At 45.1% G+C, this 13898-nt stretch overlaps 1 protein-coding gene across 2 annotated transcripts in view; it reads left to right on the top strand.

Annotated features, from left to right (window-relative positions):
* Nucleotides 1–325: 325 nt before the first annotated feature.
* Nucleotides 326–13898, top strand: part of fat4 (FAT atypical cadherin 4) — a 173949-nt gene continuing 160376 nt past the window's right edge. For both annotated transcript variants that reach the window (XM_074673772.1, XM_074673771.1), the window contains exon 1: nt 326–5596. In XM_074673772.1, coding sequence (XP_074529873.1) covers nt 494–5596 — 5103 coding nt within the window. In that variant the 5' untranslated portion in view covers nt 326–493. The remainder of the gene's footprint in view (nt 5597–13898) is intronic.

Below are 13898 nucleotides of genomic sequence, written 5' to 3'. Positions count from 1 at the left end.
AATGGGATCAGCGATGGGAGGGAGTTTGTGGAACTCCAGCTTTGTCCTAAGTTACTGGGACTTGTGAGCACAATATGACTGAAGCTGCTGCACCGTTATTCCACGGGACGGTGCGTCGGCTCAGCTCCCTGCTCACGCTCTGCGCTGCGCTCAAACTTTGGATAAACTTTTTGCTGTTTGCCTTCACCACACGCCCACGGAGCGGGGAACTTTTGCACACTTTGATCAGTCTGTGGATTGTTCTTAAAATGCGCGCTGAGGAGCGGGAATGAGAGTGTGGATCTGTCTCTGCGTCCTGGAGGTTTTGGTGCGCTGAGACGGAGCGCTGCGCAGGATAAAAGAGCACTTCTGGAGTACTTTGGAGCACTTTACGAGTGTGGATCTCTGCGCCTGTTTCTGGAATACAATGCTTTAGTGACTCGTCCAGCCTCGGTAAAGTGGATGCATCATAGGCATGGACTCTGTCTGAGAAAGGTGGACTGGCTTTCTGACCATGGCGCTCACAGGTAGGGGCTTAGGCCGGTTTCATTTGGTTTTACTGCTCTTATGGACTCTGTCGCAGTACTCAGCATCCAGCCAAGTCCGTCAAGAGTTCCAGGTGCTGGAGGAGCAGCCGATCGGCACCTATGTGGGCACGATAGAGACCAAACCCAGCTTCACGTACCGCTTCAGCGAGAACCACAAACTTTTTGCCATAAACAGCACCACAGGGGTGATTTACACCTCCTCTGTGATTGACAGAGAAGTTTTGCAAAGTGATGTCATCAACGTGGTGGTGCTGTCCAGCCAACCCACGTACCCCACGGAGGTCAGGATTGTAGTTTTGGATATTAACGACAACTCCCCGGTGTTTCCTGACGCGTCCATCGTGGTGTCGTTCAAGGAGGACGCGAGCAGCGGCAGGCAGGTGATCCTGGACACGGCCACAGACTCAGACATTGGGAGTAACGGAGTGGATCACACCACGTACAGGATCGTGAAAGGCAACGAGCAGAGGAAATTCCGCTTGGATATTACAGTCAACCCGAGTGGAGAGGGGGCATTCCTGCACCTGGTCTCCACTGGAGGCTTGGACAGGGAGGTGACTCCTTTCTACCAGCTCCTCATTGAAGTGGAGGACAAAGGAGACCCCAAAAAGTTTGGCTACCTGCAAGTAAACGTCACAATCCAAGACATAAATGACAACCCTCCCATGTTTGATCAGGAGCAGTATCAGAGCAGCGTGTTTGAGGATGCGGCTGTAGGTTCTAACATTTTACAGATCACAGCCTCAGATCAGGATGAGGGCGCTAACGCTGAAATCAGGTACTACTTAGATGAAGGATCACCTTTCCAGATAGACCCTAAAGCTGGCACCATCATCATTAAAGAGGGGTTAGACTATGAGAGCAAGAAGGAGTACTCCCTGACCATTCATGCTGTAGATAACGGGGTGCCGGCTCTGTCAGGGAGGACAGAAGCTACAATCAAACTCTTAGATGTGAATGATAACGACCCGGTGGTGAAGTTTAGATACTTCCCCACCACGTCCAAGTTTGCCTCTGTGGATGAGAACGCACAGATTGGCACAGTCGTGGCCCTGCTCACTGTGTCAGACTCAGACTCCCCATCAGCCAACGGGAACATATCCGTGTCCATCCTGGGAGGCAACGAGCAGAGACACTTTGAGGTGCACACGTCTCCTGTGCCCAATCTGAGCCTCATTAAAGTTGCGAGTGTGTTAGACAGAGAGAGGATCTCCTCCTACAACCTGACCGTGTCCGTGTCAGATAACGGTAAGCCCATCGCCAGGTCCTCTTACGCCAGTTTGGTTATTTTTGTGAATGATATCAACGATCACCCGCCAATATTCCAGGAAGCGCTGTACAGAGTAGATATCAGTGAGGACATCCCGAAAGGCAGCTACATTAAAGGGGTTTCAGCAACAGATGGTGACTCCGGGCAGAACGCCAACCTGCGCTACTCGCTGGTGTCTGGAAACGCTTTGGGCTGGTTCTCCATCAGTGAAAACAGCGGTCTGGTAACAAGCGCTGCTCTGCTGGACAGGGAGGTAGCGTCTGAAATTGTGCTCAACATTAGCGCTAAAGATCAGGGGCTGCAGCCCAAGATTTCCTACACTAAACTCATCGTCAACATCACAGACGTGAACGATCAGGTGCCCACCTTCACACAGAGCACCTTTCATGTTTCCCTGGTGGAGCACGCTCCCGCCGGCACCGAGCTGGTGCTGCTGTCTGCCTCAGACGACGACCTCGGGGCCAACGGGACGATCCGCTTCTCATTTGAAGCGGAGACTCCAGGCTCAGTCCAGGAGCTGTTTCGCCTGGATGGCGTGTCAGGGCGATTAAGCACAGCCGTGGAGCTAGACAGAGAGGATCAGGCCTCCTACTTGCTCCACATCCAGGCTGCAGACGGCGGCAGCCCGCCTCTGCACTCTGTAGGAAGAGTCAACATCACCCTGAGGGATATCAATGACAACAGGCCGGTTTTCTACCCTGTGCAGTATTTCGCTAACGTTAAAGAGAATGAGCCTTCAGGTTCTTACGTAACCACGGTCTCAGCCACGGATCCAGATTTAGGCAGGAACGGCACGGTCAAATACATCATCACAGCCGGAGACTCCTCAAAATTTCGCATTAATGGCAACACGGGTAAAATTAGCACTCTGGTGCCCCTGGACAGAGAGGAGAAAACAGCGTACCAGCTGCAGGTGACAGCAGCAGATGGTGGCGGTTTGCGCTCACACATCCAGGCCATAGTGACAGTGACGGTCATAGACACGCAGGATAACCCTCCAGTCTTCAGCCAGAGAGTGTACAGCTTCGTCATGTTTGAGAATGTGGGTGTAGGGACGGTGATAGGGACAGTTTCAGCCACAACTGTAGATTTAAACACAAACATTTCCTATCTGATCACCTCAGGCGACCACAGAGGGCTTTTCACGGTGAACAGTGCAGGTCAGATCACAGCGTCCAGTCAGATAGACCGGGAGGAGCAGGGTTTTTATCAGCTCAAAGTGGTAGCCAGAGCAGGAGAGATCACAGGAGAGGCTTTTGTTAACATCACAGTGAAGGACCTGAACGACAACGCCCCTCATTTCATTCACGCCGTGGAGCACGTGAGCGCCGTGGAAAACTGGAGCACGGGTCACGTCATCTTCCAGGCCAAAGCCTCGGATCCAGACGAGGGGACGAACGGCGTGGTGGTCTACAGCCTCAAACAGAACCCCAAAGGCCTGTTCCACATCCACGAGAAGCACGGCCTCATCACGCTGACGGGGCCGCTCGAGGTCACCACCAGCTCCTACGAGGTGGAGGTCATCGCGTCGGACATGGGGGTCCCCAAACACACCTCCAGCCTCGTCCTCATCGTCAGCGTTTACGACGTCAACGACAACTCGCCGGTGTTCGACCAGCTTTCGTATGAGGTCATCATTTTGGAGTCGGAGCCGGTCAACAGCCGCTTTTTCACGGTGGCGGCCACGGACAGAGATTCTGGACTAAACGGGGAGATTATGTACGACATCGTGGGGGGGAACACGGGTGACGTGTTTGGGATTTTCCCGGATGGTCAGCTGTACATCAAAGTGGAGCTGGACAGGGAGATCCAGGACAGGTATAACTTAGTGGTCGTGGCGAAAGACCGAGCCGTGGAGCCGCTCAGCGCCACGGTGAACGTCAGCGTGATCCTGGATGATGTGAACGATAACCGCCCCCTCTTCAACAGCACCAACTACGTCTTTCACTTCGAGGAGGAGCAGCAGCGAGGCTCGCTGGTGGGCCGCGTTTTCGCTGAGGACAAAGACTTCGGCCCCAACAGCGAGGTCAGGTACACGTTTGAGACCCCGCAGTCCAACTTTGAGCTCAACGCCATCACGGGGGACTTGACCAGCACGCTGCAGTTCGACCGAGAGTCACTCATGAGACAACGTGGCGCCGCTGTGTTCAGCTTTGTCGTCGTCTCGTCGGACCAGGGTCTCCCAAAGCCCCTCAGGGACCAGGCGAAAGTGCAGGTTTACATTCAAGACATCAACGACAACCCGCCCAAATTCACCAAAGACATTTACCAGGCCTCCATCTCTGAGTCCGCTCAGAACATGACGCAGCTCCTCAGGGCCTCGGCGTCTGATGTAGACGAGAATAAAAACGGACTGGTGCATTATCACATCTCCGAGGGCAACGAGGAAGGACAGTTCACGATCGACAGCGCGTCTGGGCAGGTGACGTTAGTGGGGAAGCTGGATTATGAATCTACATCCTCGTATTCGCTAAAAATCATCGCTGTTGACTCCGGCGCCGTGCCCTTATCCTCCTCCTGTATGCTCAGCATCAGCATCCTGGATGAGAACGACAACTCCCCCTCCTTCCCTAAATCCTCGCTGTCAGTGGACGTGCTGGAGAACATGAGGATAGGCGAGCTTGTGGCGTCCGTCACCGCCACAGACGCCGACTCAGGTCAAAACGCTGACATCATGTACAGCATCACTGCCACAAACAACCACGGCACGTTCAGCATCAGCCCCAACACCGGCAGCATCTTCCTGGTGAAGAAGCTGGACTTCGAAACACAGTCGTTTTATAAACTCAACATCACCGCCAAGGACAACGGCAGGCCGCCGCGCTCCTCCTCCATTCCTGTGGTCATCCACGTGAGGGATTTCAACGACAACCCTCCCGTGTTTGCCCCTGGCGACATTTTCAAATCCATCCCTGAAAACCTGCCCATCTCAGCCTCCGTCATGACGATAACAGCGCACGACACCGACGCGGATATAAACGGCGAGCTGGAGTACTCCATCGTTCAGCAGATCCCGCGCGGGAACCACTTCACCATCGACCCCAGCTCCGGGCTCATCTTCACCAACAAGCTGATCGACAGGGAGTTCTCCAACCTGTTCGAGCTCACCATCAAAGCCACGGACCAGGCCGTGCCCGTCGAGTCCCGCCGCTTCGCCCTGAAGAACGTCACCGTCTGGGTCACAGATGTGAACGATAACGTCCCCACTTTTGTATCCCAGAATGCTTTAGTTGCTGAACCCAACATCGTCATCGGCTCCATCCTGACGACAGTGCTGGCGTTCGACCCCGACGAGGGCGCCAACGGGGAAGTGGAGTACGAGCTCGTGGAAGGCGACTCCAACACCTTCATCATGGACAGGTACAGCGGCGACATCCGCCTCGCCTCCCAGCTGGTGCCGTCCCGTCTGATGTACACGCTCACCGTCTCGGCCACGGATCACGGCACCGATCGTAAGACGTCCAGAACCGAGCTGACCATCATCCTCCAGGGCCTGGACGGGCCCGTGTTCTCGCAGCCGAAGTACATCACGATCCTGAAGGAGGGGCAGCCGCCGGGCACCAACGTCATCTCTCTGGATGCTTCAAGTCCACGTGGCTCGGCGTCCAAAGTGGAGTATTTCATCGTGGCGGTGAGGAGCGGCGGGAAAGCAGTGGGACGTCTTTTCACAATCGGCCGCCACACTGGAGTGATACAGACGGCTGCAGAGCTGGACCGCGAGCAGGGCGCCGACCTCTACCTGGTGGATGTGTACGCCATCGAGACGGACGCCAACCAGCCCAGAACTCAGCGTGCTGAGGTGAGTCCACTGCTAACTTTTCCCTCCTCTGCAGGTAGCGGGAACGCCACCTTGTGTCGTGCTGTGTGTGTGTGTTTGAACTAAAGCCCTGGCGTTTGTTCGGGACATTTGGAGGGAATCAGCGTAATTAGATCAGGCTTTGAACAGGGACTCACAGAGCAGAGCCACCTTCACATTTGTCCACATATTTATCAAATATCTCAAACTGGAATCACTCTGCATTTTATTAACTCATAATTTCTTGGACGTAAGTCATGACACTTTATTTGTCCAAGGCTTTTGTTTTCTGGCGACTTCATTGTCCCGCCTTCCCAGAATCCTACGAGCTGTAGCAATCCGTCCTGACTGAGCTTCCTCTAATATGAGCCGTCTGAAGAGAGGGGAATAAGTGCTGCATGTCTGCTGAACAAGCTGCTCTCTTGCTCTCAGGAACTGAAATGTTCTTATCAGCGGATATGAAGAGCACAAATCAAAAAAAGACCACTTTTTAATTTCCCCACTGTAGACATAAATCATTCAGAGCTGCTGTTTCAGGTTCACGGCCTGTCTCTGAGCGAGAAATGAAAAAGAAAGTAACTCATAAGGTCTTCCAGTGCAGGTATGCATCATCAGAGCCAGTATTACTCTGAGCCCTGAGCCTGGGGCTGTTTGGGCGTCGGGGGTGGTCTCGGGGTACCGTTATACCACAGGGACGGCTCCACAGGCAGTAAGTGACCATTAAAATTGGGTGACCTCTTAAGACTCTGTGAAAAGATGGCGAGGTCAGGGAGAGGGAAACTTAAGCTTGCATGATGGGATGCACCTTTTCCAGGCCTTCTCCAGAGAAAGACAGGGTCTTAAGTGTGATGTGGGAACTCTAAACCCAGTTTTGGGTGACTGAGGTTGAGCCACTCGTCAAATGGAAAACAAATGTTGGTCGCCGTGTTGTTGCAGCTCCATGAGTGTGAAGGAAGAAAGTTAGCGCTACTTTCACAGCAGAAAACTGAACTTTTATGAAGTGTTTTTACCTTATTTTCTGTGGAAAATGTCTTATTAGACTTAATCTGAGCCACATTCAGCTGATCAGTTCAGAAAAAAACGACTTGTTTCAAGTTATTTATAGACAAAATGAGGTCATAACAAGCTTGACATTAATCAGGAACAAAAGAAAGTTACTTTTATTTAGACATTATTCTAGTGTCAAGCTAATTTTTGAGCAAACTTTTCTTATTTGATACAAGCAATTCAGACCTCATTTTTGTCTTTAAATAACTTGAAACAAGACATTTTTTTGATCAAATAAGACAAAAACACTTGAAGAGATTTCAGTTTTGTAGTTCAATGCAAAGAACTAGCATCTTATCAAGTGTTTTTTGTCTTATTTTCATTAGAAAATGTCTCTTTAGAATTAATCTGAGCCACATTCACCTGACCAGTCCAGAAAATGTCTTGTTTCAAGTTATTTAAAGACAAAATGAAGTCTGAATTGCTTGAAACAAGCTAAATAAAAAACTGGAACAAGAGAAAAGTTTCTTGTATTAAGACATTATTCTAGTTTCAAGCAAATTTTCTATTTGCAAATTTTTGTTTACTTGTTTCAATCAACTTAGACCTCATTTTTTTCTTTAAATAACCTTTATAATAACTAACTAACAAACACATTTCTGCACTAGTCAGGTGAATATAGGTTGTTTTATCCTCCTATGACCCAAACTTTTGTCTGGTGTTCATTTATTCCTCCTTGCTATTTAGGATAAGATCAAACAAGTACAACATCTAAACTTGGTCTTTGTACAGGAACTTTGGTTATCTGTGGTACAAGTTGGCTTTTAGTTGTTCACATTACTGTGTTTGTATTTAAATACACTGTTTTTTGACTGGAATGGTTGAAATGTTGTGGCATCACCATAAGAGGACAGCGGCTGTGTCCCTACACTGAAAAAAACTGAAACTATTTAAGTTTTTTTAAATCTTATTTTCAGTAGAAAATGTCTTTTTAGACTTAATCTGAGCCACATTCAGCTGACCAGTTCAGAAAAAATGTCTTGTTTCAAGTTATTTATAGACAAAATGAGGTCATAACAAGCTTGAAATTAATCAGGAACAAAAGAAAGTTACTTTTATTTAGTCATCAGTCTAGTTTCAAGCTACTTTTTGAGCAAACTTTTCTTTTTTCATTTGATACAAGCAATTCAGACCTCATTTGTGTCTTTAAATAACTTGAAACAAGACATTTTTTGGATTGGTCAGGTGAATGTGGCTCATATCAAGTATAACAAGACAACTTTTGCTCAAATAAGACAAAAACACTTGATGAGATTTCAATTTTGTAGTTCAATGCAAAGAACTAGCATCTTATCAAGTGTTTTTGTCTTATTTTCATTAGAAAAGGTCTTTTTAGACTTAATCTGAACCACATTCAACTTATCAGTCCAGAAAATGTCTTGTTTCAAGTTATTTAAAGACAAAATGAGGTCTGAATCACTTGTAACAAGCTAAATAAAAAACTGGAACAAGAGAAACGTTTTGTGTTTTAAGACATTATTCTAGCAAATTTTCTGTTGGCAGATTTTGTTTTACTTCCTACAGCATTTTAGACCTCATTTTTGCCTTTAAATAACTTGAAACAACACATTTTATGGACTGGTCAGGTGTTAACGTGGCTCAGATTGACCTCTTTCTCCTCGCTATATGGGATAAGTAAGACCAAATATACACAACATCTAAACTTGGTCTCTGTACAGGAAGTTTGGTTGTTGGTTGGATTCTAAGTTACTTGTTATTATTGTTATTATTCTTAAATTTTTTGTCTTTCTGACTGAAATGGGTGAAATGTTGTAGCTTCACCATAGGATGACAAGGGCTGTGTCCCTACACTGCAAAAACTGAAATCTTATCAAGTGTTTTTGTCTTGTTTTCAGTAGATAATGTCTTTTTAGACTCAATAAGAGCCATATACACCTGAGCAGTCCAGAAAAATGTCTTATTTCAAGTTATTTAAAGACAAAAATGAGGTCTAAATTGATTGAAACGAGTAAAAAAAACTGCTAATCTTCTTGTTCCTTTGGCAGATTTTTCTTTAGCCGTTACAAACAATTCAGACCTCATTTTTGTCTTTGTACAACTTAAAACAACACATTTTTGGACTGGTCAGGTGGATGTGGCTCAAATCAAGTAAAACAAGTAAAACAAATTGTCTTAATTCACCTGATGTAAGCCACATTCACCTGACCAGTCCAGAAAATGTCTTGTTTCAAGTTATTTAAAGACAAAAAATGAGGTCTGAAACTTAAAAATAAGCTTGAAACTAGAATAATGTCTTAATATGAGTAACTTTTCTCTTGTTTCATTGGCAGATTTTTTTTACCTATTTGTTGCAAGCAATTCAGACCTCATTTTTGTCTGAAAATAACTTGAAACATGACATTTTTTTATACTGGTTGGGTGAATCTGGGTCAAATCAAGTATAATAAGACAATTTTTACTTAAAATAAGACAAAAACACTTGATAAGATTTTAGTTTTGTAGTTCAATGCAGAGAACTGAAATATTGTCAAATGTTTTTTTATTATTATTATTTTTACCAGATACTGCTTTTTAGACTTAATATGAGCCATATTCAACTGAGTAGTCTAGAATTGTCTAGTTTTAAGTTATTTAAAGACAAAAATGAGGTCTTAATTGCTCGGAACAAGTACCAAAAATCTACCAAAGGAACTAAAAAAAATTTGCTGAAAAATAAGCTTGAAACTAGAATAATGTCTTAAATAAGCGACTTTTCTCTTTTTTTAAATGGCAGATTTTTATACCTATTTGTAACAAGAAATTCAGACCTCATTTTGGTCTTTAAATAACTTGAAACAAGACGTTTTTTCTGGACTGATAAGTTGAATGTGGCTCATATCAAGCAGACCTCCACCAAGCATACTGTGATTGTCACCAACACTTTGTTTCGACTTTAATGTTATACTTCCTTTCAGCAGACTGTCTGCTACACTTTGGTGTTAGTTGGAGGTTTGTACGATAATTTGTTTCCTGACAGTGTTAAAAATGATGATGACCCAGTACATATTTCATGTTGCCAGGATCTGGATCATACTTTATCATCTGTCAGAAATGATGGTGACCTTGTCTTGTACTGTTTTTCAAAGCAATCTGACCATTTATGGTGGAGTTACATACACATATGGTGAAAATAAGACAACTTTTACTTGGAATAAGACAAAAACACTTAATAAGATTTCATTTTTTGCAGTGTTGTCTGCCTCCAACAGTCGTGATTGATGCTTTTTCAACCGCTGCAGATATTGAACCTGAAACCCGATGCAGCTCTCTGATTATTTGGAGACAATCTGGCATATTATTGAAATCAAGGATTACTTGGCCAAATCGTGTTAGCTAAGTTAACTTAAAGGGGTGGCTGGGCCAAATGGGAATATCAAATGTCCTCTCACTTTGCCTGCAGCGGAGATGGCAATCTGCTTTCCTGCACAGTCTACCGTCGAGCTAATGAGAGAATATAGAGCCTGGCTGCTCCGTTCCCAGACCTTAAACTTTAGATTGGTTTCATGCTAGGTTTGAACTTTCTCACCCCTTGGAGAGATGACTTTACCACACCACCTGGCTGAGTAGTCGTTCATTTTGAGAAGCGTGAGATCTAATAACTTGGAAGAATTCAGAATGACCTTCCACATTTGGAAATAAGGGCGAGGTTTTTTTTTTTTAAGCTGAAATGAAACGGGCAGTCTCTTTGTGGTGATTTCTTTTAATGGGGGACTGAAAAGGTCATTATTTGTAGCAGTAGGTTCTCAGCGGACAGCGTGGTACAATAGTATAAACCTCCAGACGTAGACTAATGTTTTTCCAGTGCTGTGTTTATACACCAGATACCCGGTAGCAACTGGGGAATTATTTCCACCCCGAGGTTACGACCCCTTCACATTCTGCATTTCCCATTTTCCCCATTGATTGGATGCATGAGGGAAAGCTGGCATTTTTCACCACATGCCGAACACCATGTGTGATGTTTTGGAAACAGTCAAACAAAGAGAATTCAGCCTGACATGCTTTATCAACGGTCATGATCTTAAACAACCCAGGACCCTGCTGTGTCTGCAGTGGAAAGAGAGGAAGACAGAGGGAATTCTGGGATTTTTCCTGGCCCTCGCTGCTTGGTAGAAAGTTCCATCGTCGGTGATTGTTGATTGGATCTGTCGTTTCAGGACTTTCTGTGCGTTTTCGTCTCCCATCTGGGCCACGAACGATGTGCCATGTGCAGAAGTTGAGTCGATCATATCTGGTCATCCAGCTTCAGCTTCATGACTTCACTGCTGAAAAACTTTCTGTTTCTTCCTCTTCAGTGGCTCACGCTGACGGAGACGCCAAAATAAAAAATCTCTTGGCAGCAGACTCAACCATTGTTGGTGAACTCAGATTCCTCGCATAGTCTGCAGGAGGATGTTTTTGATTTCACTCTAATTTTGGATCCATCACATCCTCAGTGTCCTCTGCGAGAGGTGAAGAGAAGCACATCCTCCCCCTGCTCCATAAATCACACGCAGTAAATCCACTCTGAATCACCTGTGACAGACCTCTCTGCAAGAGCTGAAACTTTCAAGTATTACTTCCTCTCTTGGCCACAAATTAATCGGTAACGTGACGGCAGGTGTTTCCAATCGTCTGCAGAAGACAAAACACCTGCAGGAGGGGAGAGCGCTGAGAGATTTCAGCTGTGAGAGAAATGTAAATGCATTTAATCATGATTTAAACAGAAAGAGTTCGTCTGACAACACTGGCAACCATCTTTTTAACACTAGGACGTTCATTTTTTTGGATTTCTGACTTTTGAACGGTCCAGTCTTGGTCTGAGCTGTTAGGGATGATGAGCTGACAGGTTGTTCTGAAAGACATTTTCTCACAAATGATGGAGGCGTTAGTCAGATGAAATGTGGAACAGATTTTCCTTAAAACTAAATTTATCTACCAAATGTGCCCAGTCTTGGTAAAGATGACCTGATCTGATACACTGATTAGTATCAGCGTCCGATATGGCTTTTTTTTTGGAGGATCAGATAGATTTGATTTCGTTACGTGATCGGGACTGATCAAGTTTTCACATGTTTTCGGCACCATCTCGCTTTACGGCTGCTGTAAATTAATCCATGGTACAAACATGTCCGCTGTGTGGGTCTTTAAACATTTGTAAAGTGAGTGTTCCTCGAGGAGGTACCAGCATGGCTCACTTTGATACAACAAATATGATTCATCATTTACAACAAAATCAGAGAAAGGTATCGGATCGGTACCGACAAAACATGTCATGAAAAAATCAGATCAGACATTCCTAGTGCTGATTTGACTTAAAGTAAGGATGCACGATATAACAGTGTCAATGTTGGTTTCGACCGATGTTGGTCATTTGTTTAACATATCGCTGTTGGTCGATGTGTTCATAAGCTGCTGGCCATATTCAGAACTTCTTGATCTTTCGAGACCCAAATATTATTGTTTTCTCTGATTCTGTAAACACAAAAACTACCTAAGAAGAGTGGACTCTCTTCCAGTTTTTGATAAAAAACTGACAAAAGTACTTTTTTTGATTGCAGTCATCTTGGGCACTCCATCCTTTGATCTTCTCCATGATCGTCTTTTCTCATGTGCCGTTCTTTCTCTCGTTGTTTTTTTCTCTTTTTTTTTTAAGCAATACTGAAATTAATTTTGGTTATCAGCCATAAAAGCAATATTAATATCAGTGCATCCATAATTTAAATTTAAAAATTTCAATTTTTAACATCACATCAAGTGAAACAGTTGAATGATGCTGAGGATAATGTTTACAGACTATATCAGGAGCTTTATTTTCCCCACAAATGCACATCATATGAGTCAGTTTTTAAGATTTATTTAGGGGATCTGCTATCTCAACTTTTTTCAACCCAGTTTATAAACAAATATTTAAATTTGAGAAAAAAAATAGATTTTGGACAAAAACAAATCAGGATTTAAAATAATTAAAGAAAAAAATCATGATATTTACGACACATCAATTTTTTTCTTCTACTCCTTGTCCTTAGCGCTGGTGTATAGAGTAGTTGAAAGCCAAACTTGAGTAAAAGTGAAGATATCTCACTTGAAATCTTCTCCCCTAAAAGTTAAAGTCACCAACTTAAGAAATTACTTGAGTAAAAGTCTTAAAGTAGCTTAAATTTATAGTACTTAAGTATCAAAAGTAGATTGAAAAAATAGAAATACTTGTTCCTTATGTTTGACGGTGAGTTTACGCCAACATCTGGTTGTTTTCTGCAAACACAGGAGGCTCTTCATCCTGTAGGATGAACTTTTAATCCAGATGAAAGTGAAAATGTTTTTTATATATGGCGACAGGCGTCTGTATTCTTCTGAAGCTAAACTAGCAGGAGGTGGTGGTGTGGTATCTCTACTGCCCCCAGTGGACGAGGTTGCTTCCATCGCGCTGAGTCCCAAAACCTACTGTAACTAAGAACTTTTACTTCTTTCCTTTATATTACTGGTTCTTAGCTGAAGTTGTGAGCGTTTTTCTGCCTTCTATGTCCACTGTTAAAGAAAGAAAACTAAAGCATCATGGGAAACAGACAAAGAGAAAGAAGAAGTAGGAAAAAGTTCCTGTTGCCACCTCAGCTATCTCTGCTTCTCATCCTCCATCCTCGCTCCCATCATGTGAACCCTCCGGCCCCTCTCCACCCGACAGCTACGACTGTTTTCTCTAACTGGCTGTGAATCAAAATGAAGTGCCGTTTTTTATACCAGAGGCCCCCGAGTGCCACATCAGTCCTTGCCCCCGCCTCTTAAAGGCATTGTTCCCTCCCTGAGAGTAAACACAGTGGAAGTGTTCAACAGGCCTTCCTTTGTTTTGCCTTTGCAGATAAAGTGTTGCGCTGCCCCGGCCGCCGATCGAGAGCCTTTTGTTATTTTTTGGTCTGTGCCAGCGTCTCGCCTTGGCAGATTTAGGAGTGTGTATGGATGCCCCTGTCAGCCGGCTTTCCTCCCCTCTCCTCAGGCCTGACAGGCCGTACGGAGGAGCTGTGTGGAGACGTGAGGCTGAGGAAAGAAAGAGTGTTTGGGGAGGGCTCTGGACATGTCAGGCTGTGTTATTGGGAGCTGTGGGAATGAAGGAAGAGGTGGGGTGGAGGGGAACATTTTTAGGAGGTCTCTCAAAGAAGTAACATTGCTAGGAATCATGGGAAGGAAGAGGCAGGGTTAAGGCTGCTGGTCACATCCTAAACAGGTGGGAGCTCAATCTGCTGTTGGAGCTTAATCTGGAGTCCAGATAAAGAGCTGTGTGTTG

Source organism: Halichoeres trimaculatus, unplaced genomic scaffold (assembly GCF_033239565.1).
Source record: "Halichoeres trimaculatus isolate MK-OKI-2021-1 unplaced genomic scaffold, fHalTri1.1 fHalTri1_scaffold_7, whole genome shotgun sequence".
NCBI classification, from domain to species: domain Eukaryota; kingdom Metazoa; phylum Chordata; class Actinopteri; order Labriformes; family Labridae; genus Halichoeres; species Halichoeres trimaculatus.
The sequence above is the reverse complement of the archived record's forward strand: the minus strand, read 5'-3'. Positions and strand labels throughout refer to the sequence as shown.